We start from the raw sequence: 19,522 nt of genomic DNA, 5'->3' as shown, positions 1-19,522 counted from the left end.
CAAGTATTGAATTGTAGTTCAAAACTCTAGGATCGTGACTACTGTAGTCCTGAGATAACTTAACTACCTGCACCTTAATCTTGAGAAGCAAAGGTGACAGGGTAAATGAAAATGGGGCATGGATGGGTCTCTCCAATGCTGCTTCAGAGTTTAATGTTCAAACCCAAATCCAAACTTTTTTGCGGTCCTAATCTCTAATGTCAAATTTCAACCCTTTGTATGACCTCCATCCACCCAAGAGGAGTTCTTTTAGCGCGTAATACTTTCACTGTGGTTAAAAAGAGACTGTCATTTGAAGCTTGACCTGACTCTTATATTTTCTCATACCTTAAAAATGATTAGATTCCAGATTTAGAAAACGACCCTGATTTGAAGTCAATTCTTGGCCTAGTTTGCTGCTGAAGTGGTCGAAAAAGTCAGTGACACTGAGGTTTTGGTTTGATTACTGATGTAAATGTTAACTGTCATGTTTGGACATTTTAACAAACCAGATCTGCAGCATGCCACAAAAGCACGAGAGCCTCTTTTTGCCGACCAAATGGATGAATCAACTCTGAAAGAAAACTGCTTTTCCCAGCAGATTTTCCCCGCAGACAATTTGAGCCATGTTATTATTTTGCTCTACTTCATGTCATTGAGCTTTGATTAACGCAGCAGGGGGGACTCGGAGTCCAGAGCTCACATGGCTGCAGAGCAAAGTCAGCCTCGTTAACACTGCAGGAACACTGCGGCTAACACAACAGAGCTTTTAAGCTTCACTGTCGCGTCTGTCACAGACAAAAAAGAGCTAAAGAATTAATTTGTTTTTCATGAACAATTCACCTCACATAAGACCCCCGACTGTGAGGTAAATGTGGAGAATTAGAGTATATACGTGACTTCACTGAATGTGCAGTTTAGAGGGGGATGCGCTGATAAAACACTGAAGGAAAGTTCCCTCAAACTTTCACCATTTAACTCAAAATAATTGGATGTTAGTGAACAACAGTTGGTCTTAATAAGACATCCGCGAGGCAGCTCAGTGCGTGGATAATTTAAAAGAAGAGGGTTAATCAAAATGAGCCTTTTCTCTGTGGAAAAAGAATCAGTAACTAAAAAAGTTTTCCCTCCTACCAAACTTCAACATTAATGAATATCTTTTTCCTACCAAGAAGTAATTTAGAGAAGTGGTCTCAGATTTTCCGCAACTCAAGTAAATGAAGCAAAAACTTAAAATAATATTTCTATTATGCATCATATTAACCTGGCCTTGGTGGTTTTGCAATATCCAGGTAGAATTTCAAAATAAATCAATCAAATCAACAATAAGACATTACGAAACACCTGGCTAGACTTTAACCCTTTACTATGCCCTGAGTATAAGTAAGTAAGTATCAATAACGACAAGACAATACAAGGCGTGAACTTTAAGAAACTTTTGGTTAATCATGCATTTAAATAAAAGGGTAGTATACCGTTAATTACAGAAAAACAACCCTTGTTGAGTTCTGTTATGGATGAAAAGACTCCTCAATCTAAGACAATGGTTGACCAGCAGAGGTGGGTGGCAAGAGTCTCTGCCTCTTGATTGTTGGCAATGGATCCAAATTACCCCACTACCGCACCTGTAGCCAACAGGATGGTGAAAACATATAATACAATAATAATAATAATAATAATAATGATACTTTTGTTTGTATAGCACTTTTCAATATAAGTGACAAAGTGCTTCACAAAAACAGTAAAACTAGACATTAAAAGCAGAGAGGCAATAAAAGCAAACAGACAATAAAAGCAGAGAGGTAAAATGTTAAAAATTAGAATGAATTCACAAAATAAAAGCTTTAACATAAAAAGTGTGTCTTATAGTGAAATAAAATTGGCGGTGGATGGATTTCTGGTTGACACAGGTGTACAGTGAATTACAGTAGTCAAGGCTGATGAAAACAGGACTGGACAACTTTCTTTAATTTAGGCTAAACATGATACTAGAAGGTGCTACACAGCTGCATAGAAACTGCACATTGCTGAATGTAATGGAAATCTTCCAGACTGTAACAAACTATCAATCCAGCAGTATATCATAGAATAATCTGATCCTTGACCCCAAATACCAATATTATAGCTTTTCTTGGATTATATCTGGTATGGTATCTATTATTGTATCACACCGTATTTGATATTGTATCATATAATATCTGGTATCGTATCATATTGTATCATATCTGGTGTTGTATCGTATTTGTGACGACCCCTCCACACCACTAGGTGTTCCCGTGTTGCTGTTTTTTCTCTATCTTTCAGATCCGGGTGTCATCGAGGTGATGAGCGGCACCTGACCGAGCTATCAGCATAAAGCATCCTCCCATTCATCATTTTGGCTTTCCCTTTAATCGGCTCGCACACATTCCGTGTGGGCATCGCGGCACAGCTCTTCTGGTTCCTTATTTTTATATACTGACATTTGTTCTATTATTTTCCTTACTTTTTGTAATAAATTCAGAATTACTTTTGCACATCCCTCGTCTCCTCTCCCATTTTTGTTACAGCCTCTGAGCCGGGTTGTAACATATCATCAACGTTATTTTCCCTGCAATTCCCACGCCTGGATTGGTTAATGAAAATATGATGGTTTATGTTTAAATAGGTACAAATTAAAATTCTTGGTTACATAACCAACAAATATTAAACTACTAATAAAACCAAAGCACCAATGTAATGAAACTAAGGTCACAAGCACATTAGTTTGATTTTGACATTAAATGTTTTCCTCAGGGTTTCAGAAATCAAGACTTGTTTGTTAAATACACAACAAAGATTAAAACCCCAGGCTTTAAAGATAAACACTATCAGAGCTCTTTTTAATGAGAGCTGTCAGTGACTGAAACTGGACATTAATACCATCACTTATTCATCACATGCAGAAGGAAGTGTTCTTGTTTGTTTTTTTTATGTAACGGAGAATGAGTATGCTGTTTGCAGAATACCAGGAGAGGTCCTACTGCTGTATTTAGTGTTTTCACACAGACCCATAAGCCATTCAGTTTATTTCTGTTCCGGAGTTTAACATTCAACACATTTTTCGATTGGCATTGTATCAAAAATGCTCCTGACATGAGCCTGGACACAGCCGAATCCCCGAGTTGAACATCAGATTAGAGGTATTTGCGTAAGTTTAATTTTAGTTGTATCTATATTTGGTCAGGCAGAGGATTAATCCCATAGTTCAACATGAGATATAATCTGATTAGTCAACTCCAGAGGTCAGATCAGGTGAGTCTCATACCCTGATTTAGTGTGAATACATCCCTCGCTGTATCACTCAGGTTTTTAAGTCCTGCATGTGTTATTCGATAGGAGAAGATGACCTGACCTGGAATCTGCTGGCTTTTCATTTTGTGCAGAGAAAACATGCTAAACTGCTGGACAGAATACAAACTATGGGATTAAACCATGATGTACAGGCTGCTCACGTCCTCACATTGCTGAGGTATGAATATATATATACCTATACATGGATGAACTTCATACATAAATACATTATACAGCCATCTACAGTTTCTCTCCATATTAAATGTATTAAGATGCAGCTCAGTTCCACAGATCTTTAAGAGTCTTTCATCTGCTTGGTGGAATTTATTTTCAAATGCAGTTCTAATGAAAGTCTGACCTTTTCCAGCGGTCTCCTCCTCCTCCTTCAGCTTCCTCAGACATTCGGCCTGGTCTCTCTCCACCTCCAACATAAAGTTACAGTTTGGATGTCGTCCGTCCACCTAAAGAGGAAAAGGCTAAGGATTCAGTGTATCTGACAGATCTGCACAAAGCAGCAACCCTTCTATATAAATGTCAGCATTAATACAATATACTCAAGTTACCTATCTTTGTTCCCAGCATGCTTTGAGCAGAGAATCAGCTGCTTGCAATGAACACAATGAATGGGAGTACATTTTCAACCGCGTTAGTTTGCTGTCAGCGGGCACACACACTCATTGTTTATTGAAAGCGGCTTCCTCGCTGCTCAAAGCATGCAGGGATAGTGATGTGGACCAGACTAATGGTGCCCTCATTAGGTCATATTCATGCATCAAAAAAAAACATTCGTGTAGTATTCAGCAAAAACCCTGTGGAGTGCTGATTTGATTGAAAATACTCCTCACTATGAGGCCGCCACAGTAACCAGCAAAAGTGGCATTGGTCACAGGCAGTGCCACAGAATTATCAGTGCGACTCTAAGCTGAGCTAAACTACAAGGGGGCGGGGACAAGACATTTTATCAATCATGTAAATAATACTGATTGTAGAAATGCAAATGTAGTGTTCTCTGGTTTGTTTTCAAGCACTTATTTTGTCACAAATGTTCTTTTTCATCATCAATCAATCAAGCTTCAGCTTACACTCCTCCACAACCACACAACTGGCTACTTTTCTTACAGGCTGAATCTGGTGTAGTTTAATCACCTTTCTTGAAGGTGCTTTGCTTGACTCATGTTTGATAAAAGTAGCATTTCAGTGTGATTTCTCCTTAAAAAAGAGTGAGACTCTGTCTTTGCTTCTACCACCTTTGCAGTACACTGCATACATGTAATCTGACACCGAGCCACAGCGTCAACTGCCCTGTTGTGGTGAGTTGGTGTTACTGAAAGGAATCCAATTCAAGACAACAAGTGAAGCAGCCGAAGTGGGCGGCTTGTCTGCTGACTGCATGCAGTGAGTCTGCACTGTTATTGTGAGTGGATACACCACTTATCTCATAACACTGACAACTCACAGGAAAACCAAGAGGCAATCTCCGGCTGTGAGAATTGAAGTTAATGCAGAAGTGTTAAAAGACTGCAGTTTCCCGAGTGCCCACTTGAGGCTGGCTCTGGAAACACCAGAAACCACATACACACGAATTCAAAAAAGCTGATCGTTACAGCAGAAATAAACATGTTTACAGCCTGGTACAAAAAACGAGTGTAGTCTGGAGAGCTCATTTCTCAATCAGCACACACTGTTCGGGGCGTGAATTTTTTCATAACGCAGTGATTTTGAAGATATCAACATTACAAGTTTTTCATTGCAAGAGGCACAGCTGACTTGACTGACAGGCAGGAACACTGTAGCTGCTGGCGAGGAGGCTCAAAGCTTGCCTCTTTACCTAACACTTGCTCCACAGAAGTTAGCTTGACTTCAGCATTTCCAATATGACTCCCACTGACAATTGGCTTCAAAACAGCGCTTCAGAAACAGATGGATGACGTCACGGATACTATGCTCATTATTTTAACAGTCTATGAGGAAAACGTGTAAAATCTAGTGTTGTCTGTTAACAACCTGCCTCACACAGAGTCTCCGACTCAATAGAGGCAGCATGGTAGAGCAGTGGATTCTAGCTATTAAGCAGACGTGCTGTTAGTGGTCAGCGTCAGAGCACAGGGTGTGTGCATTAAATGTCATGTCTACAGGGGGTGCGCTCTAAGCTCATTTAAGTGTAGGCTGTGGGGGTAAATTTTGTTTGCCCCTAGCTTCTGCTAGAACCAGAGCTCCACATGGTGAAATCAGATAGTGCTAGAAAGAGCTACACAGCTGCAGAAATGTTGAGGATGTTGCTGAACACAATGGAAGTCGTCATGCAGGACGACAGTTGAAAGCTTTTTCCCTCTGAAAGACCAAAAACAGTTTGTATTAGGGTTATATTCAAAAGTTTATGGTAAGGTCAGTAGGTCTGTTTTTTTGATTGCCTGACAGCACTATTCTTTAAACCCTTTTAAGATGTAATAGTCCAAGATATCTTTACACAAGATAGATTCATTATGATTGATTTAAGGCAATATCTTATTAATAATGCAAAATTAATCAGTTTTTACTTTCAAAACACTTGACAAAAAAGCTTAAGTCTGACACTCATTCACACCACAAGTCATTAAGAGACTGACTTTAAAATTTTGCAAAGACTTGGTATGTTGCAGAGTCCCCATTTCAAGATTACACAAGTAGATACACAGTTGCCCTTGTTTGAGTAGTGGATTACATAATCTGGCATTACTGAGGCCACCAAAACAGCCTGCCAAATTAGCTGTTAACAGTTTTCCTCATCCTACAGCAAAAACTATTATTTCAACTTTTTATATTCTTACTCAAAAAAATTATAATTTTCTGTTTCCCTCACTTTTTTGTCCATGTTTTGTTAGATTTGTTTTAAAGTAACTCATGTAGAGAAATATTTCAACCACATACACTGGAGGGAAGTCACGGTTATGATTACCAGATAAATACACAGTCAAGATAAGCAGCTTATACCAACTCCCTGTGCTCCCTGTGTGTATTTGTGTGTGTGTGTTTGCTATTTGTGTACGTGTGTTAAAAATCAACAGAAGCAGATGACCTAATGTTCTGTGAGCCATATAAATCCTGCAGATGAAACACCGAGACCCTGCCAAACAACAAAACAACGCCTGTATTTTGGATCATAACATCAGCTAGTGTGTGCGTCTCCGTGTGTGTTTGTCCATTTGTGTGAGGGTTTGTGAGTTTTGCATACATTCAAGCAGCAGCCGTGATGAACAGACGACATGATGCAGAGTGGTTGGAGTGTGTAAAAGTGGAAAATAGGCATGTGATCTGATTTCAGTACTAATGAAGACTCATGCCGACACTGCAGTCTGGTTACGTCACTGCTACATGGAGAATATTCTGATGTCACTGGCACAGAGTCCTGAAACAACACGCAAACTGAAGTGTTGTTTTAGTTTTTTGCCAACAGGATTAAAGTCTGACTGCTCTGATTTATAAATAACTTTAAATTTACAGTGATTTACAACCGTCAAAGAGCATTCCACTGTGCTCAATATTTGGTACTGTCCTTACAATTTACATTAAGAATATTTTAACCTTAACAACTATTGGGCTGTAATGACTAAATTGATGGTTGACTTGTCATTATTGAACATTAGTGCACAATCATTTAATAGCTCCAATTGAGCTGTCAGATTTTGAATGTAACTGTATTAAACTGTGCGTTTGTTCCAGACTTAGACTGTATAAAGAATTGACAGTATGCGTGACGTCACCCATCTGTTCCTGAACAGTGTTTTGAGGCCAATCATCGGCGGGAGCCATATTTGAAATGCTGAACACAGCTCATTCAAGCTAGTGTGAGGTAAAGAGGCAGGCCATTAGCCTTTTCACTAACAGCTACAAGGTATCCTCCTGTCAATCAAGTCAGCCATGACCTTATTTGGGCAAAACTCATAAGTTTAGTATCTTCAAAAATACTGAGTTATAAATACAGTCTCCCCCTGCACAGTGTGTGCCGATATAGAAATTAGCTATTCAGACCTAAACCATTTTTAGAACCAGACTGTAAACATGTTTATTGTTGCTGCAAAGATCGTCTTTTTTGAATGAGTGTGTATGTGGTTTCTGGTGTTTCTGCAGCCAGCCTCAAGAGGACCCTCAATGAACTGCAGTTTTTAGCACTTCTGCATTGGCTTCATATTTTAAGACTGTCTGGAATCAAGCGGCAACCTCCAATTATAAGTACAGGTGAGCTTCTTGGTAAACTGCCATTAACTCCCAAGAATCAACGTTTGCAAGCGCTTACGGGTCCAATAATTCATTTTTTCATGCTGTGTCTGAACCACCACCTAGGACCTAAGCATACAGGTGCAGCTAACCAGACTGATATAAGCAGACTGGCAGAGCATTGTTTATCACTGTGAATTATCCCTGAATGAAACTTACATTGAAGAAATAGAGAAACTGGAACTCCTGAAAAGTGCAAATGCTGTTGCGTTAACCAAGGATCACTGGGCGTGAGGGACTGAAAATGTAAGTGAGAGAAAAATTATAGTGTGGCTCTGACTTTGGACCTTTGGATGTTGAATATCACTGTTGATGTTTAAAGGTGCACATTACTGTCCTCCCCCCACCCCCCATCAATTACTTTAACTCTCCCTGTCCCATTGAAAGTTACTAACCATAGATCTTTCTGGTGTCCTGGAACTCCCTTGTCTCGTAGGTTCCTCTGAGTCGCTGCGGACAGAGCTACTACTACTATTCATCTCATCACTATCATTGCTCTCTCTCTCTCTCTCTCTCTCTCTCTCTCTCTCTCTCTCTCTCTCTCTCTCTCTCTCTCATATTTCCTTCTGTCCCTCTTTCCAACCCCAACTCAGTTGAAGCAGATGTCTGTCTAACAGCCTGTTAATGGAAGTTTGTCCTTGCCAGTCTAACTTGCTAAATGCTGCAAAGTGCTCTGCTCATGGTGGATTGAGATGAGATAAGATTGAGTCCTGTCTGTAAGATGGGACTGGATCTTATCCTGTCTTGATGTTGGGTCTTTCTTAATAATATAACATAGAGTACGGTCTAGACCTGCTCTGTTTTGTAAAAGCACCTTGAGATAACGTTTGTTGTGATTTGGTGCTATACAAATAAAGATTGAATGATTGATTGACTGTCATGCTCCCATGACAGACAACGTCCACTGAATTTGTAGGCAGACGCTTCCTTTGCAGAGTTGAGGGTGAAATGCTCCTAGAATTTAAAAGTTTTTGGACATGATTGTGTTGCATCTACTGCCGTTATGTGGCTTTGTTTTGTTTACCTGCCACTGCCCAGTAGCTGTTTTGCACGGGCAACTCTCAGCAGCGATAGTAAGGATACAAGATCGTTCACCCCTCAGCAAATCAGCTCCAGGAAATGGTTTTAAATCTGTTCCCAGCTTGAAAAACACTCATTGCGAAGTAAAGAACTTATCACTAAAGATTAAGTTCATAAGAAACTAATTTTGTCATCAAGTTGTGTTGACATTGTCAACTAATCTTCTTTGTGCAGATGACACAGTTCTGTATTTCTTTGCTCACTGCAACAGCATTATTTTGTAATCTGATTGAATCAACCTGCACGGTGGTGCAGTGGGCAGCGCTTTTGCCTCACAGCTAGAAGGTTCCTGGTTCAAATCCCTGGCCGGGCGGGTGCCTTTCTGTGTGGAGTTTGCATGTTCTCCCCGTGTGTGCGTGGGTTCTCTCCGGGTTCTCCGGCTTCCTCCCACAATCCAAAAACATGCTCAGGTTGATTGATCACTCTAAATTGCCCCGTAGGTGTGAGTGTGTGCATGAATGGTTGTCTGTCTCTCTGTGTTAGCCCTGTGATAGGTTGGCGATCTGTCCAGGGTGTACCCTGCCTTCCGCCCGAAGCCAGCTGGGATAGGCTCCAGCCCCCCGTGACCCCTAACGGGATAAGCGGTCAAGATAATGGATGGATGGATTGAATCAACAATTTAGAGTTTAATTTCACACATATCCTAAAGTGAAAACCAAATACTGGGATATTTATACAGGAGAAGATTTCATGTGGTTGAAAATTGTTGAAAGTTGAAAATTTTCTTCCTCGTCTTTGCTAACAACAGGGTATCTCACCCTAATTGTCCTTTCAGCATGCAGTCCCTTTTCAGTCTCGATGATGATGGTGGGAGGATGGGAATGAGAGTTTGCGTGAAAGTCTGGTGACACAGAAGACTATGATTCAGATTTGAGCCTGCAGCGTCACATGACCCATCACCGGAGAGATAACATTTAACGCTGAATCTGTCGGCCATCATGTTTGACCTCCATCAAATTACATTTATGTTTCAGACCTTTAGGTGATGACTTCCTGGGGGGAGTTTAGTCCTATGGTTCTCTTTTCAGCTGGATATTATTAATGCCTAAATTAATCCTAATTTACAGGCATTTCTGTTGTTTCATCATCCAAACATGTTGGGCAGAAGGAGTTGAAATTCAGTGTTGTAGTTAAATTTTTAGGGCTATGTTTTAAGGTGGTGTTAGACTAAAGGTAGGATAGAGGTGGCAGGTGTGTCAGCAGGGTTAGCCTAATTGCAAACTATTATTTAAAGTGCTGGGTTCTGATATGTAACCAAAGAATGGGATTAAAAGGGCTAAGAAAATAGTAGTTTAAAACACCCATAAAAACGATTCCTCAAAGTTTCATTAGATAAAGAATGTTTTTATAATTTCTTTGACCCAAATTTTCTCCCGTAAAAGCTATTTGTTGTATTCATTTACATTTTGCAGTGCCCTATCAGCAGCTCAGCAGAGTTTGATGAAGAATTTTAGTTCATTTCATCGTCCAGCTATTCAAATATGGCAGCTAGGTATCAAAATATAACAATCTCGATGCCTTTTTGTCACCAGTATTCCAAGCCACATAGACAAGATGGTAGTAATAACTTTAAAACTTCCTGTAAGCAGGGGTGTGTCCGGACTTTTTTGGTTTGGGTGGCCCAACTGGGGAACTTAAATCCTTAAGGGCTCTATAAGAAGTTGTCCGTCAATTTAAAGTACAAACTTTAGTAAATGTAGAACACTGAAGTGCAAAGAAAGCTACCAGCAGCCTGTCGAAACAATGCCCATATGGTTGGTTCTAACATCAGACCCACCTCAGATAAGGCACTAACCAATCAAAGTTTGGGATTCTGGGGTGGCACATGGGGGAGCCAGTCATATTTCATTATGCAGCAATAAAAAACAACATCTGATGTGATGCAGAACTTTTAAACTAAAGGTGCAGGTCTTGCTCAGTTGGTAGAGCCCACAAAGACCTTGCCACATGGGCCCTTAGATTGATTCCATTGGCTGTTTGTTATCTCTTTCTACCCACTCTCTCTTTCCCATGTTTCTTGGGCTGTCCTATTAAGAAATGGAAAAAATCCCAAATGAGTTCCCAAAAATTGACTTAAACCAAAGTTGTCAAGTACATCTAGAAAGACTGCGACGTGCAACACTTATAAACAAGTGGGTAAGTGAGAAGTAATGCAGCGAAGTGATAGTTCCTCTGACTCCATGGTTGGTTCCATAAGAACAATACCGCTCATGAATACACGTAATGTTGAAGTGGCAGATTAAAACAAACAAAGGGATTTGGTGACGATGTATTTTCATGACAAAGAAGATAAATCTTCACGTTTTTGTCTGAGGAAATGAATCATGAACCTCTGGATCTGAGACTCAATAAACCGCCTCCAGTTCAAATGTGGTATCAAACAGCATCAAATAGGAAACTGTGTTCCTATAGCAGACCCCCCCCAAAGCAAAGACTTAATATAAAGGAGTCCTTATCAGGGCTGTCAAAGCCTAACAGGAGACAGCGCTTGTAGGGTAACACAGATTACGGTGATAAAGGAAAATGTGGTGTTCTGATTTTCTGTTATCTAAGTAATCACACTGCAGGGGACACCGCAAAGCTTCAGAACCTCCCTATTCTGGTTCCCTTTATGAATACACTTGGTTGATCTGTTATCTCAGAATTTATCTCAGAGTGGGTCTTTGTGAGGTTCAGTGCCTTGCTTGAAGGTACTCTGCAGGGACAGGAGCAGCAAGGGGAGGACAGACAGCTGTTCATTAATTTGTTCAGCTGGTTCCACAAAGTCAACTTCCTTAAGTGTGCACGGGGAACAGATTTCAAAATATACATTATTACCACATTTATCGTGTATTTAAAAAAAAAAAAGACATTATGTTGCCAAGCAGTGCCAGAAATTCACAGGGTGAAGACTTCATCAGATAAATCCCCACAAAATTAAACCAGATTATGAGAACAACGAGACGCCAATTCCAAACAGAGCTGCTAATATTTTTAGAATCCCATTATATTCAGCTCTGTTGTGTGCTGGCTGTGTATAATAGAGGCAAGCGCTTCATCCCTCATCGTGTTAATGTTCATGCTCACGGCACAAAAGCAACTAAATCACAGCGCTATGCTTAATCATGGCGGGTTACGCCTCGCTGCTTTCTGTGGCCTAAATACTGACACACAAACAGATTTCAAAATGAACTTTTCCTCCCTCCCAAAGAAAAGAACCCCCCTCACTGAGATTAAAACAAGTAGTGTAGGTAGCAGTGATGGCTGGTGGAGTTTTCTCCAGGGGGGGCTATAACTCCAAAATAGTACATGTTTGCTTGCTTTTTGGTAAAAGTCTGAGGTATCACACCAGTGTATTTACATACACGAAAACAGCAAAAGCAACATTATAATGTCATGTACTGTTCTAACTTTTGTACATAAATTTTGCTCTTCTTTCCTTGAGAGAAATAAATTTCTCAATGACTCTATGGTTAAAGTCAGGGATGCTTTTGACAAGTTTCTTCTCCATAGAGAGCATGGCCAATGCATTGAGACGATCCTGTGACATTGTGTTCCTGAGGAAGGTCTTGATTCTCTTCAGTGTTGAGAAGCACCTCTCAGATTCAGCGAGATTCATTCGATTGTCTTGCTGCATCACCTGTAATAGATAAGTGACCATGGTGATGGTGTCTCATGGCTGCAGTATTCATGCTGCCACTGGTGCAGTAGGCTAAATAGCTACAGTAGATCATTGATTAATAAGATTTCTGTTTACCATTTGTATAAGCTGTGTAAGCTAATCATTGTCTCAGTACTTATTTAAAGAGGTGTAGATATTATTCATGTATCACCAATTAATGTGTGTGTAGTAATGATATTACATGCTCGCCAGCAGAGGGCACTGTTACACTGTGTATAATGCTTGTTAACAAATAATCTGTCAAATAATAGCATTACTATTCCTGCCAGTTTAACTTTTCTGAAAAGTGCTTTAAATCAGTAATACCTGTCTTAATCCATGCTGGGTCAGATCCTGACGTTTGGAAAAGGAGGCAGGGAAAGCAGAATAACGCATTAGCATCACTGCATGTAGTTAGCCTTGTTGCTAAACCAGGTCCTGGAAAAAGACCGGGTGTATTGTCTCCCTCTGTCTTTGGACTGATGATTAGTGTTGATGTTCGGCTGATCAGGTCCATGCTCTTTCACGTGGAGCTTCTCCTGGTATGTTCTCCTCTCAAAGGGTGATGTTTTGAGTGACTTCACTGAGTTATTTACTTTCTCTCCCTCCATTTTGCGTCTCCGTCCGATCGTCTCCTACTCCCACGGCTCGAGCTGTCAATCAGCCGCGCTTGATGACAGACGGCTGTGACGTCAGCCCCATGACAGGAGGGTGGTGGTATGTAAATCAAGCTGCATTCAGCTCTGGGCGCAGGGAAGGTGCACCCCGACATGGCCCTATCTCTTGTATTGAAGAGGAGCTACTGCGCATGTACAACTTTTAACGAGAGTCTATGGCCAAAGATTTCTGCGCCCCGGAGGAAAACCGGAGAAAACCAGTCTATGGGGAAACCCCATGGAGAACATACGTCAGCAATCAGACAACACAGATGAACGAAACAGCTTTGCTAATAATTATTTAACTATATAATATGAATCTTGCTCATTTAAAAATATATATACATACAGTTCAGAATATTATTTTATTATTTTATTTAAAAAAAATAATTTTAATGTCTTGTGGTGGGTGGTGGGGCGGCGCCCTAGCGCCCCTATTGGCCAGCCGCCACTGGTAGGTAGATTGGAAGACTGGCTATCACAAAGGTATCTTTAAGATGTTCTGTGGTGAAAAAAAAAAGTCTCCCAACCAAGACTTTAAATCACAAGACCTGGTCGACTCTGAGAGACTTCTTCTTCCAGCTGACCGTCCTCACCACAATCATTCTGTAACTCTGGCGTACGTCTTTTCATCTCTCTTCCAATAAATAAAAGATATTGTCAAGAAAAACATGCATATTTGACCACTTAAGGCACAATGATCAAGTGACCCCTACTGAGGGTCGAGGATTTGATAATCCTCCAATTTACAATGAAAAGATAGTGATCTGAGGGACAAACTGAATAGACTGATGTGTATGTAAAACCTACACACAGTGCTGGAATCCCAATGAGTGCTCTCTGGGATGAGACACAGAAAATGTTTTTTGTTTACCACAGCTCAATCAATCAATCAATCAATCAATCAATCAATCAATCGATCGATCGATCGATCAATCTTTATTTGTATAGCGCCAAATCACAACAAACGTTATCTCAAAACGCTTTACAAACAAAGAAGGTCTAGACCGTACTCCATGTTAAATGATTAACAAAGACCCAAGGCCAAGACAGGGTTAGACTCAGTCTTATCTCATCTTAATCCACCATGAGCTTTGCACCTCGCTGTATTTAGCTAGTTACGAGGAAAAAATGTCCTTTAACAGGTAGAAACCTCGAGCAGAACCAGACTCATGTTAGACAGACATCTGCCTTGACCGAGATGGGCTGTGACTTTTCATTTGTCAAATCATCCTGCGTCCTTCTATCTCAAACAGCCGTGTGGTAACTTTGGCTGTGGGATGATTCATTATTTAAATCACAGCTAATCGCTGAAATTCAATAGTTAATTGGGATAAATCCCATCCCTTCAAATCTCATTGTTTTGCTTTTTAAAACAGCTCATCCTCACATTTAAATTAAGGTGAAGATGTGTTAACACACATTTGTAACACTTATGGTTGATTTATACTTCTGCGTTGAATCAACGGCGTACCCTACACCGGGGGTCCGCGTAGCTCCCATACCTACGCCGAGGCCTACGCACGTAGCTGACGTGCACCTCCTCCAAAATGTAACTCCCTGTAGAGCCGACGCGGACCTCAAGCACTGTGATTGGTCCGCTCGGCGGCTTTGTCTTTCCCGCATTCACAGCACTTCCGGGATCCCGGACATCGGCCGTGTATTTCATCTCCTCCTCTCTGTTCTTATGTAATCATGTCTGTATGATAAACAGCAACATGTGTCAGCTGTAGATTAACATAACACGCTCTGAATCGCTGAGGAAAAGTAAACAGAGATCGTAGCGAGACCGGAAGCAGGCACCGACACACCGACGCACTAGTATGTAGTGCTCATGTCTGCGTCAGCCCCTGCTGCGTAGGGGAGACGCAGAAGTATAAATCAGCCTTTACATTTACAACACTTGTTACCATCTGTTCCAACCATAGACTGTATAAATAATGGACATAGTATCCATGACGTCACCCCTTTGTTCCTGAGCGCTGTTTTGAAGCCAATCGTTGGCAGGAGCCATATCGGAAATGGTGAACTCATCGAAAAGAGTGTGGGGTAAAGAGGCGGGGTTTGAGCCTCCTATCTAACAGCTACATATGTGTTCCCGCCTGTCATTCAAGTCAGTCATGTCCTTATTTGGGCAAAACTCGTAATCTTAATATCTTCTGAACCGTTGCATTAGAAAAAAATTCATCCCCCGTACAGTGTGTGCAGATAGAGAATTAAAGTAGTAGACTGAAGTTGTTTTTTGAACCAGGCTGTAAACATGTTAATTTCTGCTGTAAAGATTGTCTTTTTTGAATTGGTGTCTATATGGTTTCTGGTGTTTCTGCAGCCAGCCTCAAGCTGATTCTCAATGAATTGCAGTTTATAACTCTTCCGCATGGGCTTCATATTTTGAGACCGGAGGTTGCCGCTTGGTTCTGACAGATTATATCAACCAAATTCAACTTGGATAACCTTCAGTCAGAGCGCTGGTGGTGTTAAACTTTTCACCATGAGCCATGTTTTCTCATCTCTGGCGGATGAGTTTCAGTTTGAACCCTGCTGTGCTCTGATTTAGATCTGACCACTATGCAGCCCATATTCAGACAGGTTATCTTAATAAGCCTCTGTGGGAGGAGGTCTGCTCACACCTGAGTCCCTGCAGTCCTCTGGTGAACCCAGGCTGCACAGACAGGGACGTACATGTGTGGAAAAAAAGGTACACAGGAATCACTTATGAAACATCTATGAATATATTAAACAGCTCGACAAGCAACAATAAAGTAAAATTATGAACCTACTATTATGAATAAGTGCAGATAAATGCAGTCTGCTGTATTATTAATTAACGTTATTTAGAACACCTGAAACAAGTGATACATACAAATGTTTGCCAGCTGTTTTAAATACTTGATTCTGATTGGTTAAAACCAATAGCATTATTTCCTAACAGCGAATTGTTTCCAAACTGATCCCACATCCTTCAGCAATCAGAATAGAGTCCAGCACATTGCCCCTCTGCCTGTTGACACTGTGGCAAAAATAGCGGTATTCAGTAACTTTCCAAAACTAGTAAACAACACGGTGGATATTTTTGATATAACTTTTTATTAATTATGGTTAATGGCTGACCAGTCACCAGCAAAGGAAAGAAGAAGAGAGGAGGACAGCAGTGCAGAAACAGCGAGAGAGGTTCACAGACACAAGGAGCTGACTGAAAGAGACGTCGATCACATTGAAGAAAACAGAGATGGTATGAGCTTTAAGGGCAGGTAGAGTAAAAAGTTTGGTAAAAGTCATCAGTTGTTGCGGTCATTTTAATAAGCATCAGTTCAGAAAAATGCTAATGTTAGCGTGAATGAAAATATTAAGTTAAATGTTAATTAGACCAGCCGATAAGATTACACTGATGCCTGGACTGGAAGCACAACCAACTGTGAAACTGAGACTGCTATCTTACAACTGTATTCATAAGTATTTTTTAAATCAACTACATCAACATTAAATCAGTATTTTGTGTCAACCTGTTTTATGCCTTTCATTGTAGGCATACCTCTTCGGACTCTTTGTAACGGGTCCTACTCACCCTGTCAAGGTTTCAGTTCACTGTAACTAACCACCCGCTCACTATACATTATCCCTTCCTTTAAAGTCCCTGTGCGGTTGCACTCTGACTTGTTTCATCTCTCTATCGTCTGATTGTACTTTTATGGAAGTTGTTTTCAAGATTCAGGCTTTGTTGTGAGGGGAGCTCTGCTGTTTTTTATGTGTCCACTTCTCTCTATCTAAACACTGCATGTTGCTGAACCTCCGTGTTCAACACCAGAGGGTTCTTATTTCAAACTTTTCAAACACATCGACTCGTCGCTGGCTTAAAGCTTTAAAGTATTATTTATCTCTGTAAACAGTGATCTACAAACGTGTCAACACAGCCTTGCTCCTTACTTCATCCATACTGTAACTCAGTCCAAGATGGTGACTAATATCATATTTTTGTTTGCTTTGTTTTCTATTCCCTATTTTTGATTATTCATATAATTTGTGTGCATATGTGAAGACTTTTAGCATACTTTCAGAGACAGTGTTCACCCCAATTTAACCCCTACATTTTAGTGGTGTGAACATTTTGACAGCCCAGTCTTCTTTCAGTCAGAGAAGGCTTGAGGGAAAGTCACTGTTTATCCTGTGAGGTAGATCAACGTGGAAGAAGGCAGATGGTGTGTGATGGGCTGACAAAAACGAGTGAGATAATATCTGGAGGATAACTAGAGAAAAAGGACTGGCGATAAGACCTTACTTTGACAAAAGAAATGCTTAAAGGTGATTCTAGCTACCCTGTGACAACATTTCACATCATTTATTAGACTACCAATTCATTTCCCAACCCGCAGATTAAATAATGAACCTAAAAGATGTAGAAACTATGGAAATGTTTTCAAAGGCCAAAGAAAGATGTGTAATTTCAATATTTTAACCAAACTACAGTAGTCTAAAGCACAAAAATGTTCAGTTTATGATCACACAAAACAGCTATAAGCAGCTTGTCTCACATGTAGAAAGCAGAGTGTAAATATTGAGAATTTTTTCTTTAAAGCTCCTTTCAAACTTTGTGTTGATTTTGGCGCCCTCTGTGGACAAAGCAGCACCTCTTATTTACTTTCTTATTGTGTCTTTTGCTGGTTTATGAATTTTTTTTTAACACAAATTTATTTTAACAGTAAAATGTGTGAAATCTTTTTCATGGAAAATGTTTAATCAAAAGACGTGTGCAGTTATATACAACTGACGCTGACCCCCTACCAATAGTTTCAAACTTTAAAAATATCATCACTGAAACAGTTCATTTTGATGATAATGTTCTTGTTTACTTTCGTAGATCGTTAAGAAGCATCAATATTAGTTTCAGTCGGTTCTGTAACAAGCTAAAAACTCCTCACAGGAGCTTTAAAAAGTGGCCTTAATCAACTATTTGACCATCAAAAGATTGCTTTTTAAATTTCTATTTTGTTTGCATAATTTGCATTTTTACATTGAATTTCAATGCAGATAGTAACAGTTCTTGCTTAAACTGGAGAAAAACATTTGCTGTTTTTTGTGGCTCAGTGATTTTAAAAGTAATATATTTTCAATTTGAACAAAACAAGATGAAGTATACAACTCAAAACTGCTTCAGCGATTAACTGTTTGGTACATACTATGTCTTATTGTAGCAAAAATGCCCATTTCTATCACCCAAAGCCCAGGCTGAGCTGACCAGTTAGATTTTTTTTTTTTACCCAATGAATGACCCCAAACTTAAAGAAACTTTAATTTAATAAAATAATGGCAAAAAAAAGCATTCAATATTTAGACAGAAACAAAAACTTGAAGAAAACTTAATTTGCTCTTGTATTTTTCCAAATCTGTCTAAGTGTTGATAAATACATTGGTCTTTTTTTCTATGAAATGTTAGAACATTGTCAAAAATGTAGATTAGTGCTTCCTCCAGCCTGAGATGAGTCCCCCAAACATCTTGATTGTTTTTGGTCCACAACCCAGAGATATTGATGGATTAAGACACATCCACAAAAACGGTGACAGATCAATCACATGTTTCAAATCCAACAATTATTCTGATATTGAAACCTTAAATTCGATCCATAAGGATTAAAAAGAACAAACTATGGGCCAGGTTAAAGAAATGCAAAGGAAATATTTAATAACCATGATTAAACCATAGGATTAAACCTCCTTTAAAAAAAAATCAAGACTATAAAATATTTATAGCTTTTTTATAAATCAGAAAATGTCCCTAAATATGAACTAGGACTTGTGATATGCTTGTTTCGATATCGATATGACGGTGTAGGTTAGAGTCAATTATTTACGGTATCAATCCAAGAAAATTTTACACGTGTAAAGTTGAATGTTGATGTTTGAGTTCTGTGAAAACAATACAGAAAAAAATGTACTTACCGTGAGCGGACAGGTCGAGAAACACAGCGTGACAAAAAGCAAACTTTTCATCTTTAATCACTCCTCTAGATGAAAAACAAAAATAAGTCCGGACTCTATTTAAATTCCACTTTGGACCTGGCCATTCCGTTATCAGTGTGTTTTTGATTCCATGAAGTTTGGGAGGAAAAAAGGGGTAAAAAATAAGAAAGGTATAAAGTCACAGCTGGTGATGTCCTGATCCACGCTGGTCACTGACACGGAGCTGAATGTGGAGAGGCATCGGTCCCCCACAGCTGTATTCAACAATCAAGTTGACAATGCTGTGCCCCCTCACTTCCGGTGTTGAGTATCAAATTAAAATCAGTTTCCTTTTACAGAATGATTGTCCGCTAGCTGTAGACATTGGTTGTCTAAGGCGAAATACATTAAGTGGTTTTTAAAAAGCAAACTAAAAACTATGTAACATGTTTACACTGAGGCCATGTTTATTAGAGCAGAGGGTTTTTTTTAATCATCATTTAAAAACTTTTTATTGTCAATCCTGCAGATGCTACAGTTGTTTTTACACATTTGTTCATTTTAATTTTCCCCTTTTTATACAGTGACAAGCTTGACCGTTGACCCTCATTATCTCCCTGAAGTTAGATGTATCTTACATTTAGATGCAAGTACCTCAAAACAGGAG

The 19,522-nt window shown here is 39.7% G+C and overlaps 1 protein-coding gene across 1 annotated transcript in view; it reads right to left on the bottom strand.

Annotated features, from left to right (window-relative positions):
• vipr2 (vasoactive intestinal peptide receptor 2) overlaps positions 1-19,113 on the bottom strand; it is a 46,079-nt gene extending 26,966 nt beyond the window's left edge. Inside the window, exons 1-2 of the mRNA XM_034702231.1 lie at positions 18,856-19,113; positions 3,650-3,752 (exon numbers count right to left, since the gene is read on the bottom strand). Of these exons, the coding sequence (XP_034558122.1) occupies positions 3,650-3,752; positions 18,856-18,906 (154 nt within the window). The 5' untranslated portion in view covers positions 18,907-19,113. The remainder of the gene's footprint in view (positions 1-3,649; positions 3,753-18,855) is intronic.
• Between the last annotated feature and the right edge of the window lie 409 nt (positions 19,114-19,522).

This window comes from Notolabrus celidotus, chromosome 15 (assembly GCF_009762535.1).
Source record: "Notolabrus celidotus isolate fNotCel1 chromosome 15, fNotCel1.pri, whole genome shotgun sequence".
Classification (NCBI taxonomy): Eukaryota; Metazoa; Chordata; class Actinopteri; order Labriformes; family Labridae; genus Notolabrus; species Notolabrus celidotus.
Note: the sequence above shows the minus strand (reverse complement) of the source record. Positions and strands in the feature narration are given on the sequence as shown.